Source organism: Ammospiza nelsoni, chromosome 9 (assembly GCF_027579445.1).
Source record: "Ammospiza nelsoni isolate bAmmNel1 chromosome 9, bAmmNel1.pri, whole genome shotgun sequence".
Taxonomy (NCBI): domain Eukaryota; kingdom Metazoa; phylum Chordata; class Aves; order Passeriformes; family Passerellidae; genus Ammospiza; species Ammospiza nelsoni.
The window spans coordinates 24,540,080-24,564,045 of NC_080641.1; the positions used below are offsets into that span (position 1 = coordinate 24,540,080).

The following is a 23,966-nucleotide window of genomic DNA, read 5'->3' on the forward strand; positions in this document are numbered from 1 at the left end:
TTCCCCATTACTAGAATCAAATTCACACAGCATGTTGGCATTCACTGGATCACATCGCAGTGAGATGAGATGATATTAAGTAACAGTACCAAACTCTTCGTGTTCATCTTGATATTCAGGGGGTTTTGCTGGTTTTTAATTTTTAAAAAGCAACTTCTTTTAAAAGAAGAAGACTTTTCCCATTTACTAATGTAAATGTACTATGTACTATAAAGGAATTGGTGACAATTTCCCATGTACTATAAAGGAATTGGTGACAAGTATTTATGTCTTGTCTTGACTCATTCCTTTTCTTGTGAAAAGGTAATTGCCTCTTACAACCCAGTTAATACTGTTTATTAATAATTTTGTTAATGAGATTTATACTACATGAGATTAATACTAAATGAACACAGTCAAGTTTCCATATATACAGAGGTTGTGCAGATTCATTTAAAAAATAATTCATGGACATGAAGAGTCCTAATTTAGCTATCTGTTGCAAACCTTTCTTCAGTCCAAGTGTACTTCCATGCTTCATGTGGAGGTGGATGGAGAAAAACAGCTGAAGTTGGTACAAAATCTATGCTGATCCTACCTAGAGCTTGGAGCCATGGCATCAGCTTTTAACTATGGAAAGAAAAAAATGATGAGGCCAATGGAGCTGATCAAATAAACTGAAGACACAAACAGTATGGAGCATGTATATGCCATCATTTGTTACATGATGTAACAAGTGAAATGAAACCTTTTGTGTGACATTTAAATCAGAGGAAGATGACACTGCACACATGCCTATTTTCAAAACCCAAACCTAGAAAAGCACATACATGGAATTGCCATAGCAGTCCCCTGCTTTGGAAGGAAGGGTAAAGAAGTGTTCAACAGTCATTTTCATCTCTGCTACTGAAAAGGTTTATTACCATGGAGTTCTTTTTCCTAATCTACAAGTACTACTTATTAATATTGCTCAGATGATGGATTAGCAGTTTCAATGACTTACATTTGATCACCATAACACAATGCTGAGTGGATTGCAGACCTGTAAATTAGTTTCCTGAAGGAGGACCTCAATGAAAAGGCTGTAATGGACAGAAGACACTTTCTCCAACTACAAGAAATCCTATTTTCAGACTCCCTTGAATGTGCACCTTCTAAGGAATCATCTGCCAACACAAATTAATGCACACTAGACCAACCAATCCAAACAAGCCTCCAGCAACTCAGGATACTAAGGACCCAAAAATTACTTCAAATTAACTTTTTGAAGAGAGTTAACAACTGAAATAAAATTGCTATTAGCCTTGGTTTTAGAAAGAAAAATAAACCGTGTACTTGAAAAAAAGAAAAATTGATTTAATCCTTTCATCCCAAGTATATTGCACACCACAGGCTACCCCATTGTTCAGTTTCTCACACATAATACTTGGGATGCAAAAATCGTGGCATGCAACAACCATAGTTTGTGGAGAATGTATGTGGAACAATCACCTTGCTGGCTATGAAATGCCACTATCAGTGAGTGTTTCACTACACATGGGCTACCTACCCTTACTCAGGTAGGTATTTCAGGTGCTGGTTGGGTGGTGCTAGGGGTTTTTGAATGCAGGGCAGCAGGGTGTGAACTGGCAGTTTGTCCTTGATAAAGCAATCAGGCATGACTAAACAAGATTGTTTGTACAGCTCCTCCCTTGGGTAAGCCAGAATTTCCAGGGCAACAAGCACAAGGCATTTCCCCTTCCACACCCAAGGGGATCAACAACAGATCTCTATTTTCACTGTTCATATAATAGAGCAATTAACTGGAGAAGCCCGAAGGAAACAAATCATGCCATCCAAGAGTCAATTGCTGAGCAATCTGACAAATGAAGGGTTGAGATTCTGCACCTCATGAGGAGATTAGTGCTGCTATCTGCCCAGTTTGGGTGCTGAACAGTAAGTGGCTGTACAACAAACTCCCTGGTTCTGTAGGATGTGTTCAGTAAGCAATACAGTAAGAACTACTCATGTCAGCTGCAAAAGAGGACTAGCACTTACTGACTGGAAAAGTAAACCTGTTTCTTGATTATATTTACTGTATCATGTTCATGGCACATGTTTTTAGGTCTAGCACATGAATTCAAGTGTACAGAATTTCACCCTAAGTTATAGCAAATTTCACCGTTTAAGGAAAACCTATCTGATCCCAAAAAAGTCTGCTTCTGGTGAGTCAGACTAGCATATAAGATGCACATACTAGAAAAGAACAAGAGTGCATTTCTTCAAATAGGCCTCAGGAAGCTTCCAGCACTACAAAATGGCTGAGTGAAAGAACGGAATGCTAACCCCCCCCTCAGGACAGCAGAAAGCTGTGGAGCAAGCAGAGCACCACTGCATGGCAGGAAGGACAAAGGGTTGCAATGTAGCTTGACCTACTCTTCCAACAGCTTGAGGGTATCCTAAGGCTTCATGTTGGTGAGATTAAAAAAGGATCTTTAGAAGCAGAGGTTTTCAGACTTGCTGGATGAATTCCAAAGCAAGTAATGACTTCTACTTTCTGTGGCACCTAAGCAACCTTCAAGAGATCAAAAACCCATCCCAGTTTCATGAATGACCATTTTATTTTCATGTATTTCAGTAGTTACAAATATAGTAGTTGACTGAGTATTTGCTTCCTTCTCCCAAGTAGCTTTATTAAATAATCAAGTGGGTTTTAAAACATAGCTTTTAAGCACATTTTTGATTAGAAAAATATTTTTTGTGAATCCTGGATTAGACAGATATTAATGCTTCCTCTCATATTTTGAAGTAATTTAACATGCTGGTTTCTGAAACATATACTTTATCTCTCCATAAGAAAAGAAATACAAGCATTTATTTCATACCAGTTCTTTAAGTTTTGTATTTTGAGCTTGAAAACAGTTGGAAAAGTTTAGTTTGCTATACACATATATATATATATATATATACACACCTCTAAATACACAAGATACTGCAATTCCTCAATTTAACACTACTCCTCTTACCTGAAGATGGTTACAAAAAAAATAGTCTTAGTTGCTGTAACTTTTTTTTACAAGTTGGATATGGTTACAAGATCCTGGATTACAAAATGCTTGATTCCATTAGCTTTTGAATGGACAAATAGGTTTTTTAGGTTGATATGCTTTAAAGTCGTGTAGCTTGTAGCATTTGCCATCATAACAAAATATAAGAGAAAGTTAAAAACCAACTTTACACTTTTTACTTAAAAACCACATAAGAAATGCAATACGGAACATACTGAAATGGAAATTTTTCAACAAACAATATATAGTATTAACAATATGTAGAAGCACTAAGCAGCAATTTTTTTTCTTTGTAATACTGCTCCAGCAATTGTTTACTTCCTGTAGATTTAGGACTACAACTAACTGGTACTGCATGAAGAGATCTGCAGTTGAAAAATTGACTTGAACAATAACCCACAGAAATTCTACTCCTTTAAAAAAATGGGATTATTCTTACACTCATGTAAAAATTACTGTAAATTAAATCCCAACTTCCATATGATTTACTTTCTGCAGTCACATATACAACACTGCTATTTCGTAGGCTACCCAACAGAGCAGGTAACCTCTAAATTTCCACAGGCAAAAGGCTGACAGCAAATCTTGAAATACTTTCTTATGAAAAACAACAACAAAAAAATCCCAAACCCCAAACCCTTTGAAAAGTGTTGTTAAAGCACTGTATTATGGTTTTAAACTCAAGTAATAAAGCATGCCCACAAGGCATTTCTTCCACCAATCCATGCTGCAACCAAGGGAACCAGCCCTATTACTGTATAATAAAACTAGACTATTACAGAGGGCTCTCTCTATGCACTTTTGAACTCTAAAGACAACTGACTAATATTTGAATTTTAAAACAGTAACTCAATTCAAGCATAGAAAGTTTCTGGGCAACCCCTATCCCACACTGACTCCTAAACTTTGCTTTAGATACGACCTAGCTCTTTTTTTTTCTTCATGGGAGTAAAGTTTGGCCTTTGAAAATAAAGAATACCTGTGATCAGCATGATCCTTAAATATCTGCCCTAGCCAAATGTTTTTACAGGGTTTTTTGTGCATCTTTCCAATCTGGCACAGACCTGCTCCCTAGGGGACTGTCACATGAGCATCATCTTTAGGCTAAAACTCATTTACAGAACATGACCCATAGCAAAAAATGCCAAGCCCAAGTTCAAAGAATGATTTTGCTTACAAGAAACCTCCTGGCATCATGTAGTGCAACGGCCCTGCTCACACATGGTCAGCTGGAGCAGGCTGCCCTGCACAATGTCCAGTCAGGCTGAGTATCCAGGGATAGCAACTCAAACTCTTTAGGAAACCTGTTCCAGTGTTTGATCATCCTCTCACTAAAAATCTGTTTCCTTGTGTTCAGATGGAACCCCTAACTGTGTCCATTTAGTCCATTCACTGAAAGCTGCTGAGAAGAGCCTGACTCCTCCATCTTCATTCCCTCCTGCCAGGAGCCAAGATCTCCCCCAACTCTTTTCTTCCCAACGCCTGCAAGTTCCAGCTCTCTCAGCCACTCACACGTGGTTCTGTGCTAGAGCTGCTCCACTAAGTTTGTATCCTTCAAGTACCAGGGAGTCCAGCACTCCAGATGGATGCTCATCAGTGCTGAATAACGAGGAAGGACCATCTCCCCACACCTGCTAGCAAAGCTTTGGCCTCTGCTGCCACAAGGCTGCATTGCCAGCTCACAGTCAGTTTACTGACAGTCTGCTGGCCAGTTACTCCCCAGTGGAGGACTGCCCCTTACAGAACTTTGTGAGATTACTGTGTCCAGTTCTTCAGCCTGTCAGGGCCCCTCAGAAAGGCAGTACCATCAGCTGGTGGCACTGCTACTCCTCCCAGTTGATATGGTTTGTAAACTCCATCCCATAATTCAGGTCATTAATGATGATGACTAGTGCTGGCCCCAGTACTCAGCCAGAGGGTACACCACCACTGAGTTGCCTCCAGCTGGACTTAGTGCCACTGATTAAACCCCCTGTGCCCCCTCATGCAGCCAGCTTTTAATCCATCTCACTTCCCACTTATCCAACCTGTACTTCACCAGTCTGCCTACTGATGTAAAAGGTAAACAACACAGACTGTTCTCCCAAATCCCCAAAGCTTATTGGAGATGGCAGTAAGACTGGTCCAGCAAGATTTCCCTGCTGTACAACTATGCTGACTAGCCCGACCACCTTTTAGAAATGCTCTCCAGGAGGATTCTTTTCCATCATATTATCAAGGGCTTGGGTGAAGCTGATTAGCCTGTGGATTCCCAAATCCTCTTTCTTGGTTTTCTTGAAGAGTGGTATTTTCTCTTTTCTAGTCTACTGGAACATCTCTTAATCCCCCTGGCCATTCAAAGATAACCAAGAGTGGCCCTGCAATGGCATTAGCCAGCTCCCTCAACACTTTGGGTGCAATCTGTCAGGCTCAAGAACTCCAGGTAAAGTGCACCCTAACCCAATCCTCCACCACCAACCAAGGCTCCAGATTTCCCCACTAGTCTCAGGGGCCTGGAATTCCTGCACGGTTGTTTTACTGGTAGTGACTGATGCAAAGGCAGCACAGAGTACCTCAGCCATGTCATTGGTCACCACCTTCCCTGCCCCATTCAACAGCAGGCTCATCTTTCTTGTTCTTGTCCCTGAAGAACCCTTCTTGCTATTCTGCCTGAAGGCTGAGGAACTACCCCACAGCAAATGGCTACTCTGGCTCCTCAGGCCATGTGCCCTTTGCCACACCCACAATGCAGTCCTGACACTTCTGGAGGCAATAAAGAACATGCTTTCATTGCACAGGGGAGCTGGTCAGGAGTCCAAGCTGATTTTTCTGGCCTATGCTTTGTGCAGTGGAAGGCAACATACTGAAATGATCTCTCTCATGTGCTCTTTAAAATATTTATACCTTTGTGTATCTCTACTATGATTTAAAATTTCTGTATAAATGTGTAATGTTATAGACATGGTGAGGATATAAGAAATAATGTACTTGAAGGCTCAAGTACTGTATCAGAAATATGCACTGACTTTGTAAAAAAATTACTGTAATTATATTAAGCAAAATAATGACTAAACATTGCTGATTAGGAAGATGTAAAACAAAATGAGTGGTTTTCCCTGTAATTTTTACTGCAGAATTCATCTGTAGGACTTCTACTTAAACCCTTTTCTTCTCATGCAGCATTACAGTATTTTCCCCCCACCCATCCCACAAAACAAAAAAAACCCCAAAGATTCCACTAGGTGTTACAGATTGCACTTTTAAAGCAGACTCGCCAGTCTTCTGCATTTCCAGTGTCCTATTTTAATCTGTTGACATACACAGTCTTCCATTTTATGAAACTGGAAGATTTCGCCTAAGTACTTCTTTTGATGCCGGAGAAATGTTATCTGGGAAAATTACTTCAAACTCTATAATTAAGTCTCCCCGTTGGTCAGGATTTTTGGGAAATGGCAAACCATATCCTATAATTCTTCTTCTCATCCCAGGCTTTACCACTTCATTGACTGTCATGGGTATGGTTCTTCCTTCTATCGTTGGCACGTTGAAAGAGCTGCCACACAAAGCCTAAAGAAAGATTGTAATATGAGGAAAAAAAATTGGTCAGAACTTTTTTGTACCTATAAATGAATTTAGATTATATAAAAGTGACTAGCGTTCTAAATACCACTTCTCCTATGCACTTCCCAGATTTCAAAATTTTAATACTGTGTTCCTCTCTTAAAAAGAGAAAACTTTAATTTGTCATTGAATATCAGTGAATTTATGAATGTTACACAATGGTTACTGGAGGGTAATTGAGCTTTTATGTCCTTCAAAGACGTTATCAAATAATAAAGAGAGCTAAGCAAAATGAATTCCTCACTCATACCTCTCTACAGATGTCAGTCTTCTAAATTTCCACTGGAAATTTAGAATCCCATTTCACTTTTTGTTTGTTTACATTGCACAGGACTTTTTTCCTAATACATTATCAACCTCTATTATATCAAATTTCAGAACATTTAAGTGTCTATAAGCAGAGGCATTTAGAATCACAGCTGTCTTAAGTGAATATCTGTGGTGCCTAAAGAAATTCAAACAACAATATTGTTGCACCAAAATTTGACCATTACAGACCTTCTGCTTTATCCAACAGTTTATTTTCATTACTAGGATCTCTGAGAGTAAGACTCTGATTCCTGCAACTTCACCTGATTCAGCACACTTAGTATACATTGATAATGCCCAATTTACATATCAATGCAATGAGTCTAAACAGGCTTTTATCTGTGAAGGAACTGTATTACCCACATTAATATTAAATATTGTCTTTTCTTCCTCCCTCACTACTTTAAGTGCTTCACCTCACTTCACACTTATTGTAGAATTCCTTAAGGTAGCTTAATTTACACGAAGTTCATAATGAAATCAAGAGTTTATTTCTCTACCTGATACTAATTAAGAAGAAAAAAATACCTTACACACACAGCTACCATGCAGCTTTAACCATTGTATCATATTGTAATAACATCAAACACTTGGAGTTCTACCACAAGAGAAACTTACCTCCCTTAAGCTGATCTTAACAGGATAGACAATATTTGATCCATCTCTCTTGAAATGAGAGTGAGGTTTATCTTTAATGATAAAAACAATATCAGCTGGAATCGTGTTGGGTGTTTCATCGCCTTCTTTTGGAAAAGTGATCTTGGTGCCTTCTTTCCATCCTCTTTTGATCTCAATAGTGAGGATTTTGTCCTCTGTTCGGACGCTTCTGCCATCTGGGTTAAGCCTTTTGCGTGAAATCCTCATTCTTTTCGTGCAGCCATGATAGATCTCTTCCAGGGACACTTTCAGTTCATGGATTACAGGGGGATCTTGTTTACGACGTAACTGGCTGCCAACTGTATTCCTTTCCCTTGGAAAACCATTCATACTGAAACTAGTGAAGGATCCAAATGGGTCACCATCCACCTCCATGTCTTCAGTGTCTCTGCCACCAGGCATCCTCCTCCCAAAGAAGATCTCAAAAGGATTTGTGCCACCAAAGAAAGCTGCAAATGTAGCATGTGGGTCTCCATGGAAGGAGTACCGGAAGGTGCCACCCTGGCCATCAGATCCTCCAGCTCCTCCTTTAAGACCTAAACAGGAAAAACAAGGCAAGTTAAAAACAAATTGGGACTTAGTATAAGCTTTCCTGCTGTACAGTGTAATGATATCAGGACTGATGAGTCAGAAAGATATTTGCAGTAGAGTGAAAGGTCTGCTTTTCAGGGAGGATTCCCCATGAGAATGCGAGGTACTAACTAGCAATTCAACAGCTTGAACAGCAAGGTTTCTGAAGCTCTAGAATGACTTCAGAAGAACAGGTATTCTGACACTGGCAATTTCATTTCATGTGATTAAAACCAGTTATTTTAATCAATTAGCATCTTAAGGGCAGAAGACAGGTTTGCTTGATTTGAACTCTTCTTGTTCTGCAAAGTGTTTTGGGAATTGCATCCTTCTACAAGGTCACTGCTGGGGAAAATTACTCACTATCATATGCAACATATTCCATAGCCTCCACAGCTCAGCTGTAACTCAGTGTTAATTAGTTTTACCCATTTTCCTGCAAATTGTTCTGAGTAAAAGGTAACATGCCAACAGTCAAGTACATATATGCTTCCTTAATATTAAATTTAGAACCCCAAAACTATCACATAGCTTGTGTTCCTATAGTACAAAGCATAGGAAGCCTCTTCAATGCAGCCACAAATAAAAGCATCATGGAACTTACTAAGATCCATTTGATACAAAACCCCTTGTATACACTATCACCATGTCCGTGCTAAAAATCAGAAGGTTCTCAACAGTTTTGTTCTATCTTTCACATGGTGAGATCTAAATCTCATTTCTTCATGCCAACAACTCTCACTGAAAATTCTCTTGTACTTCCTGCGCTCCCATTTCAAATCAAGCTAAAATCAATTTTTTTCAATGCCTCTTTCCCAATCAGTGATCAATTACTTCCTTGTAATGGTGCTCTTCTGCACTAACCATTTCAGGGTGCTTTCTCAGACTATTAGAAGGCTGAAAGTCTTCTTAAGATACTTTTGTCCTAAAGTAAACAGTTTTAAAGTCTTAAACTTAAAATGCTTGTTGTTTAAACTTTTTTTTCAGCCTTAGACAACTCAAAACTACAGCTGCTATCATACTTTTATAACCATAGAAAAACGAAGGCTTACATTATGAGGGAGGCATTCTATAAATTTGAAAGAGGGGTTTGTAGGGGTTTTTTTTAGCTCAGTGTTCTCATGCATAACCTTAATGTTAGGTACCAACACTAACCAGCTAAAACATCAGACACTTCAATACCAGAGCAAAAGTACTTAAACTGAAGTTTGTTGATGTCAAACATCCTTCTGACACACTACTGTTAATGCCAAATATGCAGATCAGGGGATTCAGTCTGTGACAGCAGAAGGACACCTCCTGGAATAGCTGGCCAGAAGTTACTGAAGGTACATCCAGTTCCTGGCTGCAAAAACACTGAAGATTCCTCGTTCTTACAAACCCCAACCCTCTGCATTTCCATTAAAACCCTCTCAGAAGAGCTTAGAGAGCAACTGAGGCATCAGGAGATATTCCCACATTCAACATTTTAAAAGATCATACTTTATATCTTTGCCCAAAATACTAAATAATGCTATTTAACTGTAAAATAATTGTAAAAAGCATGGCCCCAAGCAAATAGCAATGAGCAGGCCTACTTGTCACAACGGAAGTTGTTATTTTAAAAGGAATTTCTGATACCATACACATTTATGGAAAGGGATGTTAATGACTTCCTCTGTTGCTCAATCATAACACTGAAAGTCATGTCGGTCAAAAATTTAAAAAAATAAAAAAAATCATCCTCTCCAGATAACCATTTTAGGATAAATGTGACATTTCTGAGGCCTCATTCTCTTGGCATGTTATCACTGTTTACAATTAAAGCTAAAAAATTGTTCTGGTATTTCATGACATCAGCCAAATTCTTTCCTCTCTAGGCACAAAGCCAAGGACAACTACAGGCTGGACACCTGGGCTTTTGCTCAGAAGGACTGCTTTGCCTAGATCAAGCAGATTGGCCTTAAGCAAAATTTTTTAAAAAGAATACAAGCCTTTTGAACTGCATCTCAAAAACTGCTCTGGCAGAGGAAGGCAGCAGTCAGAGATCACAGAAAGCTATCCATGTGTGATAGAAACTTATTCTGTTTAGTAACTTTTTGCCTGTCATGTATTTGGGGTTTGTACTAAGCCCCATTAAATTAGGAAATTAAACTTTACCAGCATTAAAGCCCAGCAATGCATTTTATACTTAAAATCTTATGAGCAGAACAAATACATTGTAAATATGCTGTCTAAAGAGAACACATACTATGTCTTCGTATGTTTACTTTGCTTCATTCAACATGATGAAAGTGACCAACCAAAGCATAACAAAGACATACATACCTTCCTCCCCAAACTGATCATAAATATCTCTCTTTTTGGGATCACTCAGCACTTCATAAGCTTCTGCAACCTCTTTGAACTTTTCTTCTGCATGGGGAGATTTGTTTTTATCTGGATGCCATTTCAGCGCTTGTTTTCTGTAAGCCTTTTTGATATCCTCGTCAGAAGCCCCTTTTTCAATTCCCAGGATAGAATAGTAATCTTTCCCCATCCTGAGTGCTGGAGGAATTCAGATTTTCTTTGCTGTAAAGGAAGCAGCGTCCAGTGTCTTAGCAAGGTGGAGATGCTAGAGAAGGAAAAATAAAAATCAAACTTTGAATCGAAACAAACAAGAGCTGCTACAAAACAACAAACTCTAGGCTACATGAAGAAAGCCCGGAGAGGCTGTCCTGTTTCATTCCGTGCCCCGTGGCTCATTTATAAAGCATTACGGAGCGGGCACGCAGCGCCCTCCCCCGCAGGCCGCTCTTTCTAGAACGCCCAAGCCCTCACGTCACTTCCCCGCCGCCGGCCTCGGCTCGCGCCGTCCCGCGCCTGCGCAGCAGCGCCAGCCCGGCCCCGGAGCGCCCGAGCGGAGCTGAGGGGGAACGCGGAGCGGGAACTGCGCCTTGCACCAGCCCGGCGCACCCAGCCCGGCGCACCCAGCCCCGGCGCATCCAGCCCCGGCGCACCCAGCCCCGGCGCATCCAGCCCCGGCGCACCCAGCCCCGGCGCACCCAGCCCCGGCGCATCCAGCCCCGGCGCACCCAGCCCCGGCGCATCCAGCCCCGGCGCACCCAGCCCCGGCGCACCCAGCCGCTCCCGGGGCTCCTCTGGCCCCGGCGACAGCCTGAAACCCACCCAGAGTAATTATAGCGTTTTATTTCACTGTTCTGTTTCTATAGAGACAGCTGTGCACAACTCTTTTCCAAATATATCAACATGGAGCTGTACCCTTTCCAGCAAAGGCTATGAAGAATTTTACACCCGTATCAACGACAAAGCTTCTGAAAGCAAAATTTCCTTTCTTTAAAAATAAAATTAAGCCACTGTCAACCACAGCTGACCATAGCAATGTACTATTAAGCAGTAAGAATGAATCTGAGTAAAAAAATACCACTTTGTTTACCACAACTCAAGCTACTAAATTAAAGCAGATCAAAATGTAAATCCTGTCTCAGCCTTCTTTTATGGAATAGGAAATACCAAGATTATTATACAAGTATGGCAATATACCAAACAAATATCTTTCATCTGATGAGATGCTAATAACAGAAAAATACTTGGTTCTTACACATTTGTTTTTTAAAATATATAAAACAAATTCTACTACTGAAGTATTTCTCGTGCTCCATAGAGAAAATGCTATGAAGTTTTAGCCTGCAAGATTTCTTTTGTACCTCTGTTAAGAGCTATGGGTCAAAAAATCAGCTACGTTTATCAGTAGGGCAATGAACCACATGACAGATTAACACAACTGAAAAATTACTCCTCTCTGGAACAAAGTATTAGAATACAACACTTTGGGTCATATCCAGACGTTGTCTGTATGAAAACAATTCTAGGCTGAATTATGAAGGAGGTAATTAAGCTCAGCTGCCTTCCTTCTAACAATAAACTCACTAATCCTCTGACTCAGGGAGCATATTTGAAGCCATTTTCTAGAACCTGCTCAAACTTACAAGAGACTGATAAGAAGGGACAGAAAATGCTTCCTTAGCCAGAAAGTACTAGAAAAAGATTTGGGACTTTACTTTCACTTTCTTAGTTTGCGTCATCCTCCTAATCCTCATACCATTATCTTTTCTTTTCCAACGTTTAGTAAATAGAATTTACTAGATTCCTTCCAGTGTTTCTACCTTGATGTGTTCCATCAGTATGCCCATTTCCCAGAATCCTTGCATTTCAGAGCCTGCTGCTTTGTGTCCAAGTCCCACAGGTCCCTGCAGTGTTTGTAACCGCGGCCCCTGGGCTGGGAGCTCACGGCTTTGCCCCGGCAGGAGTCAGAGCACAGAGCCCCCGGCGGGCCCCGCACAGCCCCCGGCGATCCCACACAGCCCCCGGCGGGCCCCGCACAGCCCCCGGCGGGCCCCGCACAGCCCCCGGCGGGCCCCGCACAGCCCCGGCGATCCCGCACAGCCCCCGGCGGGCCCCGCACAGCCCCAGCGATCCCGCACAGCCCCACCGATCCCTCACAGCCCCCGGCGATCCCACACAGCCCCCGGCGATCCCGCACAGCCCCCGGCGATCCCGCACAGCCCCCGGCGATCCCGCACAGCCCCCGGCGGGCCCCGCACAGCCCCCGGCGGGCCCCGCACAGCCCTCACAAACCAGCAGCAGTGAGTCCTGTAAATCACTCAAGCCTTCCAGAAGCACTAAACTACACAGCTAGAAAATTAGTAAAGCCATAAGCCAAGCCTTGATTAAGCATGATTCTGTAAGAAAGCTAAGGAAATTCTCAGATGTACAAATCCAGTAACATACCAGGCCAGGAAGCCACCTCAAAAACATAACAGAAACCCTCCCCCACCATCACTTAACTTTCCTCCTCACTCTACCACATTAATTCTCCAACTGATATATCACATTATGACTCAATTAACCTTTTACATAATCAGTTGTTTATACAGTCTTCAAATACAACAGCTACATTCCATTTCAAGCATACACAAAAAAGTTATCACCCTTCCAGTATCAAGTGGGATCTCTGAAGCTCTTGGTTATAGTCAACCCTGTAAAACAATTTTCCACCAAAGCAGGCAGTCTCAGACGTGACTTTCTGTTCTTACAAGCTACTTCAGGGTAATGCCATGGTGCTCCTATTCTGTACTGACAAAGCCAACAGCCTGTATTTGTCCAGTGCTTTTTTACATCACTGGGTTTTGTTACAGTATAAACTGGGGGGGAAGGAATTTCAGTTCAAGCTTTTTAACGTTGACTAGGGGGAAAAATGGTACATTTTCAAATGTAACAAGCTACTAAAATGCCAAATAGACTATTAAAAATGTTATTGTCAGGAAAACAGAATAAAATTTTGAAAACATGCAAAACTTGCCTAATATAACCAAGCTCTTACCTAGAAGATTTTCTATGTGCTTTGATCAAAACCTATGACATTCACTTGTAATACTAGACTTCCTTTTTTCATCTAAAGTGTGTATGAAATACTTACTAGGAAACTGAAAATTCTTCCTTCAGCAGCTGCACTTCAGAGACAGAGCCTGACTAATGCATTCCACTTGAGAATTGTTGCTTTAAAATGTCTTTTCCATTATTCTCTCAGAACAACTATCGTTTAACTCACATACATAGGCCAAGAGCTATAAGTCTTGTTTGGCAGAAAGTGGGGGCAGGGTCACAGGAACAGCAGTGCTGATATCAGCTTTGAATCAGCTGATTTCTTTAAAAAAGCCTTCACAACAAGTAAGAGAAATTATGTAAGCATTCATAATAACATACTGAACTCAAATTATAGATTAATCATGAATTAGCACCAGCGTGTTAAGGAAAAGCTTCTTGGCAGAACAGTGTCAATATTCCCTCAAGCTGAATAAAAATGCTCATTATTTGCTTTAAATTAAACCATTTCTTCTGTACTGCTTACTTATTAAACCACAGAAACAAAACTGAGAAAGACAGGACTAGATCACAGAACAAATTAAAGAGCAAACAAAACCACAAAGGCAAATTCCAGACAGATCACAACTATAAATACACATGTGCACATAAATGTCAAGGCACAGGAGCCAAATCCCTCCCCAGGAAAAGCTTTCACAATTAAGTGCACAATATTTGCAAACCCACATTAATGAATGGAATAAATTCATACTCATCTACAATGGTTTGAAGAAAGCACACCCATATACAAGAAAATAATTTCCTGTAACATTATCCATTGTTTACCTGGAAAAAAAATCCTACAACTCTTCTCCCCACCATCTTGAACTGGATGTAGCTGCTGCCTGAGCTATGTTTGTCTTTATATACAATTTATACTGTGAATAAGACCTGGTACATGCAAGCCCCATTCATGAACTCTATAATTAAATCGAGTTTCACCACAGAACTATTCAGTAGCTGGTATCATACACAGAAATAAGTTTTGGAGTCTACAACAGAAGCAATAATTAGTATAAAAAATATATCTAACATAAAATGCAAAATAAAACCTGCAGAGCATCACAGTTCTTTCTAGTGGATGGCCCTAAAAGAAAAGCTTAATTTAGTAATGCCCTTCATACCACAGTAAGAACCAAATTTATCAAATTTTTACTTGAGTTCTCTGTGGAAATTGCTACTGTGACAGAAGTAAAAAGTTAACTGTACATAAGGATTCTGGGGCTGACTTTACAGCTAAATGAATAATCATAAAAGCAAAGTGAAATGCCACATGACTTACAATAAATTCATTATATTTAGGTTACACCAGTCCTAGTGTCAACAAATATGTTTTATATTTTTCATTGGCAGTATGTCTTTTAAAACAGTGTCTATAATATTACTGGAACATACATTAAATTCTGCCAACAGGCCAAAGGATATATTTTAAGGTCTTTTATGGAAAAGCTTACTTAAAATATACATTCCAGAAATTACATGAATTATTGAGTGTAAAATCTCAAACCAGAGATACACTGTTACCACTTCTGAATCCCAAAAATGTATTTTTAAGGATGTGATTCACATAAGTCTTCAATTTCATTTGGAAAAGACTACATGACAAGATGTTAGTAATTTTTTTTAAATTAGTTTTAACTTTCTTATTACTTTTTGTAACAATAGACCAAAAGTCAGAAAGAAAATGTACAACTGAAAATATTCATCACACTTTAAAACTTACTATAGTTTATAATATGCTAAGTTATGGGTTGGGTTCCTGTCCTCAGGAAATTATTATTTCCATTACACACTGATCAGAACATAGCAAACTTACATCTCATACCTGATTCCTGTTTACTAAGTCACAATCTTTACTATGGCTGGAAAACAAAAATACTCTTGGAATAAACATCCATATTTCAACTTTTCACAACGAAGAGGGAATGAACAACTATGTGAAAGCAAGCAGAGCTCTAGGGATTCAGCAGTGATGTACAGATTGATGAAAACACAGGACTGCACTTGGGAAACTCAAAAGGAACCATCCAAAGTATGGCCACACAAAGCAACACCAAGAATTTCCATCTACAAGTTAAGACTTCCCCCTTCTAAAAGAATTCACATTCCAAACAAGAATACACATTCTATAGGTGCTTTTCAATTCCTTAGATTCTGTGTCCATTTCAATCCCTACCCACGCATTTCTGTGAAGGGATTCTTGCTCAGTTTGAGTGGTGATCAGCAAAAATGCCAATCATGCAAAACATTCACCAGGTTCTCTCCCATAACTGACTGTGCCTGTCTGACACACTGCTGGGAACTTCAAGTAGTTAAGAATGTTCTCACAATCTTCTGTAAATATCTGTATGGAAAAGTGCAGTGTTTTGGTACAGAGAAATGCCTCCTGTTATTAGCAAAAAATCCCCCCCATTCACAACAAAGCTGAAGTTCTCTTTCCTCCATGAAAATGTATGATTTTAACAAGTTCTGCATAATTCACTAGTTAAGTTGTAAGTCAGTACCAACACACTGAATGTTTTCAATACCATCACAAAGGACTGATTTACTGCATTTACTGGATGTACATATAGTTTATACATAGCCAGGGGCTTCCATGCCCCACACTGTTTTCTCAGCATGAAGACTACACCACTTCATAGAATATATGTTGTTTATAAAAGGTTTTAAAAGTACTGATTAATTCTGATCAGTGACAAAAAGACTACAAGATTGCTTGGTAGCCAGAAAAAAAAAAAAAACCCACAAAAAAACCCCAAGTATTAGTTGATACTAGGACACAAAAATCCCAGAAAACATTACTCATGTAAACACTACAGTACCAAGAGTCCATCTACACTGTTAACACTCAGCTATTCTGCCCCCCCCACCATGTGTATTATTTAAAATAAAAAATGTTCAGATAACCATAACAGATAAAAAAAATGTAAGCATTTCCATGTGAGAAACTGAAGATGATTGAATTCTTCAGTCTCCAAAAAACACAGAAGTCACTAAGGTCTGCAAGGTCAATAAATGATGGAGGAAGGAGGAAATGAATCGTTTAAGGTCTATATCCATTGCCAGAGGCAAAGTGTAATCAGAAGAAGCTAGTTTAAATAATAAAATGAAGAAATTCTGTGATAGGTTTCCATGTCAAAGGACACTGGAGACTCAATAATGATGTCAGTGGGACACTGAATAAATAAGAATATTCACTGGGACACTGAATAAATAAAAAAGACATGCACTGCAAGTTTCTTAACAAAAAAAACAGAGCAGGAATGTCAGAATACTGCAAAAATGTGTGGACCCCTACTCTTTTGTCCTGCAGATGTGCTTATTATACAAATACTGGAAAATAATGAATGAGTATACTATACTATAATAAGTATATCTGTAATGTTTTCCACCTAAATAGAGAGGTGGAGTTTACAAGAAATACACTTTTTATAAACAGGCATTTAGTTGCACTTGCGAAGATGTTTTCAGTAAACTGAGGCTTAATTTGACATTCACAGTCAAGAGGTTCAGCCCCCCTCCTGCAACACAAAAGAGGCAGAAATATCTCTAAAAATATAAGGACAGGATGGGCAGCTCATTGTGCAGCCCAGCACTCCCCAGGGCACAGCCCAGAGCTCCATTTGCTCGGGGCTGGACACGAGGGCAGCAGCTCAGACCTGAGAACTGCATTGGCTCCCGACCACATCTTCCACCAATGAATCCCGGGGCAGGAGAACTTCTGTGACCTCATACCCGTGCTATGCACTGATTAACAGCAAAAGGACAATGGAAAACCCAGCACCAGTTTCCACAATAAGCCCTGCTGACTTTCCTTGAAGAAACTCGAGTTGAAGAAAGTGTTTAGAAGGCATTTATTGCAACACGCTACATAAGGTCAGTTATTACAGTTCTGACCCCCAGGAAACATTAGGATGGGCAGTGTGTTTTATTTAATATCTACTTCGATGGCTGGAGTATAGCACATCATCTCTTTTGGCCTAGAAAAAGGAGGGTATCTACCACCTGGAACTATTTACTGTTTACCTTAAGCACAGTAGCAACTCCTTCATGCATAACAAAGTAACCCAGTGGGGTTTTTCCACCAAACAATACAAGTAATAACTTGCTGTCTTAAAAAAGATATGGAAATAATGAATCAGGGCACCTGTAGAATAAAGATACTCCTCACTGATTAGCTCTTGCAAAAACGTCTCTGTGACTGGCACAGACACAATTCAGATGTGACCTGATCTGAACCTGAAGTCTGTCCTTCCAGTGGTTCTCAGCCTACCATTAGGTACTTGGATTTGTTCTATTAAAAATAAACCAAAAAAAAAAAAAAAAAAAAAAAAACCAAAAAACCACTGTCCCACCACACTGCCGGTTTGGAACATTCATTAGTGAAACATAACACATTATAGAAATATTTTTCTAACGATGAATATACTCTACAGGTTTACACAGAAGGCTGACAAACTCATGTAGAATTTTATCACTACTTCTGTCATGTTCCATAACTAAGGAACAGACAGAAGTCATGTCTGCAAATCATTTTTTCTTCTTGCAAAAGCATTAGGGGTTTTTTTGACATAATTAAAAAGCTATCAATAAGAAACAACTGATGGATACGGGCCACACACAAGATAGTGTGGGTGGAAGGTAGGTGGAAGATGCTTGCACAATCCCCATGCAAATTTTCTTTGTTTTCTTGAGGTTTCTTCCCCTTTAATAATGTCAGAAGTTATTAGTTTCCAGAAGAAAATGAACTATTTTTTCAGCCTTGATGAAGATATGAACTGCAAACACAATAAATCCAGCTGAAAAGCGGCTCAGCTACACTGTATTGTTTTAATTGCTGTTACACTCATGCAAGATCAAGGTTATTAATGCACTACCAAAAAAAGAACTGCCCACATTTTTGCTGTGGACATGTGATCCCACTGCTCTTACATAAGCAAAAGAAGGTGCTCACACGAGATGCTTTTTCCAGAGTGTGCTCGTCAAAATCCCACCCAGCAGCTCTGATTCATGCAGCCAGTTTTACATGCAAGGCTGAAAACACACACACTGAACGGTGGTACAAAGACAGGAATTTAAAAAGGAGATGTCAGCACAATGCTGCTCAACGTGAAAGGAGAACAGATGTCAGTAAGAATGTATTTCACCTACAGGAGACAGAAAGACAAGCAGCTCTAGTTATATTTACTACAATCTGCTGGAAGAGAAGTCAAAATAGTTGCTCACTACTCTTTGCAATGTTTTAACCACATCCCATAGCTAAGTTATGTTTCATAACTGGTTTCCCCCTTCTCTATCAGCCTAGGAAAGTTTCAAGATAAAAAGCAACTACTTTGCAGTTAATATCTTAAATTACTTTATTCCTCTAGATTACAGAGTGCTTAGCTAGCTAAGAGGTAAAGAAGGTATGACATGGAAGGTACAACTCAGCAGGAAAATACCTAGGTGTTCTGAAGGGATACCAAATTTCAGTATCTATTCTACTAAGAAACTATCGGAATGCAGACTCAGAAAAGATTTACTTTTCTATGTTTGGGATTTTTTAAAATTTATGCTATGATCCACCAACAGTTTGTTTAAAAAGAAGATGCTCTGACTCACAAATCAAGAAGTAAAATTGTTAGCTTAATTAAACAGTATCAGAAAGAATACTACCAGACATCAGGCCCGGGTAATAAGGAAGTACACCAATCAAGCTTTGGAGCAATCAAGCTTTTCCCACTTCAAGAAGAGAATTCTGAATATTAATTATGCCTTAAATACAGTACTTACTCACTAATTAACAGGTCTTAAATGCACTTTCTTCAGTGCATTGCTGCAGAGGGATATTTTAAGACACTTCCATCCTCTACAGCTACTGCTGCATTAATGATTTGTTCTCCTTTCAGAGTCTCTCAGTCCCCACCTCAGCCTCTCTTAATCCCTATTCATATGCAACTTCCAGGACAGCCCCACCGCCCAACTTTTCATGCAAGGCCTTTCACTATTCTCCCCCATCAGGGAAGAATTTTTCAGATGCTTACAGCAAATTCTCTGTGCTCTCCAAGCTTTCTTTCCCATGACATGGCCACAAAAACACCCAATCCCCTGGAACAAGTCAGTGCTGAGCACTGATGACACGATCACGCTGACTAATATTATCCAGCTGCCTTTGGCACAGCATTCCTTCTACAGAACGATCCCGTCTCTTTGCACAGCAGCTGTATCTAAGGAAGGAGTGAGTGTTCTCTGACTTATCCTCCTACATCGGACATACCCAGTGCAACGGGGGCTTGATGCCATTTGAGAGCCTCCTGGAAGGTAACCAAAATTTTATATCAAATACATATCAAACGAGATGCACAAGAGTAAAACGTGCAAGGGAAGAGCTCTAAAGATTCTACATTTACTCAGCTTCTATATGAAGTTTTAATACACTAAAACCTTTTTCTAGGAAAGGCAGAATGACTAAATGTAAGCCAAAACCACCAGCTATGACATTCCCCCCCCCAAACTCTCTATGTAAAAATTATCCAAATACTACCAAATTGTGGATCTGAAAACTGTAATTACTACTTCAGCGCACATGTATTAAATACAAAAACTCATGACAGATCAACAGTTGTTTCTCTCAGCAGTTATTTAAGGGAGTTTCCCACTGATAATGTTGCAGATCCTGGACACACTTTGCCCAGTGCAGGAGCAGCAGCTGAGAGGATCTGAATCCATTGATCCACACCTCCCAAAGTGAGGAAATCATCAGATTTCAGCCGAGCAGCAATGCCTTGCAGAAAGCATGGCAGGCACAGGTACAGCGATCACAGTGGTCATCCTTCTCTCAGAGAACATCAGCACTTCTATACAGGCGTTCAGGGTACTGAGGCAGAGCTAAACAAAACATCCTACCCAGAGGGTTGCACAGGCAGCTTCATGAGAAATGCAATTCTTTACTTATTTGCCTTGTGAGATGCCTCCTTACTTGTACCAGAGAAGCACTTCTTTCAGGACAGCCTTACCTTCTGGTCTGATCACCACAGAGCAAAGTTGAAGTGAATTGTAAAAGAGAAAAAAAACCCAATCAACCCAGCAGAACTCAAAGCATGCATGCACTGAAGTGGCTTTGGTTATGCAGAGGATTTGTGTCAGTTCCACACTTTTACACTGATGCTTTTGCAATACCTGAACTAATATAGAAATACCCTGAGGACCTTTTGATAAAATGATTCTTTCACACACAGCATACGATTACTTTTTTCCTCAAAACCATCCATTACTTAAATCTCTGATAACCCACACAAATAAAAGGTTTTCTGACTTGTCAGATATTTACACTCACTGTTTCTCAGTGAATACATCCAGTAGAATATTTTAGTCTGATGATTACTGCAAAAAACAACCATTACGTCCTGAAAACCACGGGGGATGTCATAATCTGGTAAATTCAGTTAAGGGAGACATCCTCCAATCTCTAAAAGAAACAGTGAAGAGACTTTAAAAAAATCCATATTCCTCTGTTTCTTACACTGCCAGCTATCTATCTATCTATCTAGACTCTGAAAGGTAAGATGTTCACTTTTCTACTATTCATCCTTCTTTAGTAAGAGTAGTTACTGTATGAAGCGAACCTTATTTTGCACAACAAATGCTCTCAGGCTCTGGCAGCCCAAGCAAACAACTACTTACATCAAGCACATGGAACTTCCTAGAAGGCATCTAGGAAAGAGGCAGTGCAGGCAACCCCTGCAAGTAAGAAGGCAGGACATCCTGCTGTGACATGCCAGCAACATCGAACAAATACTGCAGTGAGCACTGTGAAGGGGTTAGATCCTCACCCCACTCCATTCACAGATTAAACAGAATCAATTAATCCTACAGGGATCATTTTCTTAACAGAAATATCATCTAATAGAGGGAAATGAAGACAAGAGTGCTTAAGAGATGTGGTTTTCTAGCAGATAGGTTCTAAGTGCCATCATGGGAAATACAGACAGATTAAAGTGTTAATAAAGGTCATTAGATCAACTTAGGAACAGTGAAAGTAAAGGCAAAATATTTGTATAGTGTACAATACTGTGAGATCGTTCTCCTCTTCAGTTTGCTAAATCTCATATTCTGACTGCAAAGCCTACAGTGACTTCAAGAACTGAGAAGATCGAGGAATAACAGACATACTAAATATCACTCTCAGCCTTCAAATAAAGCATCACCTCAAAGAGTAGCAAAAAGCTGATAAAAAACCCTGAAAATTAACATTCACCTATCATCTGTTGTTTATGAATTCACCTAGAACACTTTCCATAGCAGACAAGAGTGTTTGTATTAGCCCAAGGTGTTATGACTGCTTAAAAATTACCAGCACTGCATGGCTACTGGCTTGTCCCACAGAACTTAGCAAAGAAACAGCAGCACATTTTGTAACTGTAAAACGCAAAGCACACTGATGCTGCCCTTCATCCAGGCAGGAGAGAGCCAGAAAACACATAGCCACTGGCCAGGAGTGGTTTCAATGTGTCACAGTCAACTACTATTGCTCAACTCAAATTATACAAGTAACTACTTGCTACACAGTCAAACTATTAGTAGCTAAAAGAATGAACAAAGAGTGTTTAGCAACAGCAGCAAAGAGCCAAGCATAAGAATTAGATTCCCACACTCCAAGAGTAATTTAACTTTTTCCCCAATCCCTCCAGCTAACACAGCTACATTAATGGAAAGTATAAGCTAATTCTTATGTACAGGCTTTTGCAGCAAAAGTCTCAGGGCAGCAAGTTTCACCTGGCTGTAGCAATACACTATCATCTGCCTAGAAGCATACAGGAATTTTTAACTTTGTGGAATATATTACTCCTATAACCTTTCTTAACTGCACTACCTCGATAGTATTATGGGAGTTAAAAATCTAGCAATTTCTTAGCTTCCTTTAGTGAAGTTACCTGCACTAGAGAATGCAGGATAATCTGAGCTCAGCAACACTATGACTTATAGTCTATTGAATTCATCCCAATTACAATCGCCTTAAGGCAGCAAGGAGCTACAAGGCAGCACTGAAGGACAGGGAAGGGAAAACACTGAGAGCTATTTTCTTATGCGAATCCCTACACACAGCCCCAAGCAGACCAAGCCCAAAACAACAGCTTCCCAGGTAAAAGCACTGACCACAAACAGACCACACTCACTTCAGGCTGGAAGAGATCTGCCACGCTTCACTTTCAAAGCAGGTATGCTTTAAAAAAAGGCATGACGTTTATATCGTGATGAAAAAGGAACGGATGAATGCATAGAAATATTCTTTAAAAACTGTAAGGCATCTCCTCAGAATGGTTCAGAACGCCGTCGTACAGCCGTTCCGCTCCGGTATGATGCAGTCTCTATTGCTAGGATTCCTAAGGAGATGTTCTACGACCTTATCCTGATGAGAAGCCTTTACAACACCGTCATCCCTGTTCAGCACGACAGTTCATCCCCACCGGGTCACAGGACCTTAACAGGACCCAGATTAAAGCATTACACACTCCAGTTTTTCATTAAAGCTTGTGCTTGCGCAGCCAAGACCACAATCCCCCAGCTCTAAATCGTACATTAACAACGAACATTTTCGGCTATGGAATAAACAACCATGGACAACCGCAGGACGAAGCAAGCGAAGCTCCGCTAAAGTAGAGAGCTGGTCCCGTTTCGCGGGGTGTGGAACGACCCAAAAATCCGTTCGAAACGAGCGGCCGCGCCCGCAGGATGGCAGCGGGCCGCGAGCAGCGGCGGGACGGGACGGGCCGGCTGCGGGCCCTGCCCCGGGCCCAACGGCTCGGCCGCTCCGCCGCCTCGGCACCGGCCGGCGAGCCGCCTCCCGCCCCTGCCGCCCGGGCTGCCCCGCCAGGCGCCGAGGCGGCTCCCCCGTAAACGGCGCTCGCGTTATTGTCTGTGACAACGCCCGGCGGCCGCGCACCGCGGGAGCCTCTCCCCGGGGCACCGTCGCGCTCCGGCGGGAAGAGAGCCCGGCGCTCCGGACCCCGCCTCAGCCCAGGGCAGCGACGCCGCTGCCACCGCCACAGCCCGGGCAGCAGCCGGGAAGGCAGAGCACCCCTAAAGCGCAGTGCGGCGCGGGCAGGCGGCGCTGCCGCAGCCCCGGGCCGGTCCCGCGCGCCCCCCGCACTCACCGAGCGTCGCCGCCGCCTCAGCCCGGGCCCGACCGCGCTCCCGGCAACCCCCGCAGCGCAGCCTCCGCTCCCCCGCGCGCACCCGCGGCTCCACGGCAAATGACGCGAGAACTGCGCGCTGCCTCCCCCCACCCCCCCGCGCGCTGCCCTCCCTTCGCCCCACGTGACTCTCCCGGCCCTATCAGCAGCGTCTCCAAGCGCTCGCGCCTCCCGTGGAAACATCGCGATCTCACCCCACCCCCTGCGAGGCGGCCCCGGAGGCCCCGCG

General features: G+C 41.2%; 1 protein-coding gene across 3 annotated transcripts; it reads right to left on the reverse strand.

Moving 5' to 3' along the window:
- Window positions 1-2,560: 2,560 nt before the first annotated feature.
- On the reverse strand, window positions 2,561-23,825 carry DNAJB4 (DnaJ heat shock protein family (Hsp40) member B4). Of its 3 annotated transcripts, none has more exons than XM_059478726.1 (4): window positions 23,699-23,825; window positions 10,470-10,755; window positions 7,554-8,128; window positions 2,561-6,572 (listed from the first exon to the last, which is right to left on the reverse strand). In XM_059478726.1, the coding sequence occupies exons 2-4, from the start codon at window positions 10,678-10,680 to the stop codon at window positions 6,339-6,341; spliced, it is 1,020 nt and encodes a 339-aa protein (XP_059334709.1). In that variant the 5' UTR covers window positions 10,681-10,755; window positions 23,699-23,825; the 3' UTR covers window positions 2,561-6,338. The 3 variants fall into 3 exon arrangements, with proteins under 3 accessions (XP_059334709.1, XP_059334710.1, XP_059334711.1); XM_059478727.1 differs by lacking the exon at window positions 23,699-23,825 and adding an exon at window positions 22,721-23,046; XM_059478728.1 differs by lacking the exon at window positions 23,699-23,825 and adding an exon at window positions 13,621-16,217.
- Window positions 23,826-23,966: the final 141 nt, after the last annotated feature.

Excerpts from the sequence above, each read along its gene's own strand:
- DNAJB4 (XM_059478726.1), bottom strand. The coding sequence starts at position 10,680 with ATGGGGAAAGATTACTATTCTATCCTGGGAATTGAAAAAGGGGCTTCT. Across the intron at positions 8,129-10,469 it reads TGATCAGTTTGGGGAGGAAG|GTCTTAAAGGAGGAGCTGGA; the intron begins GTATGTATGTCT and ends TTTCCTGTTTAG. Across the intron at positions 6,573-7,553 it reads TTAAGATCAGCTTAAGGGAG|GCTTTGTGTGGCAGCTCTTT; the intron begins GTAAGTTTCTCT and ends ATCTTTCTTTAG.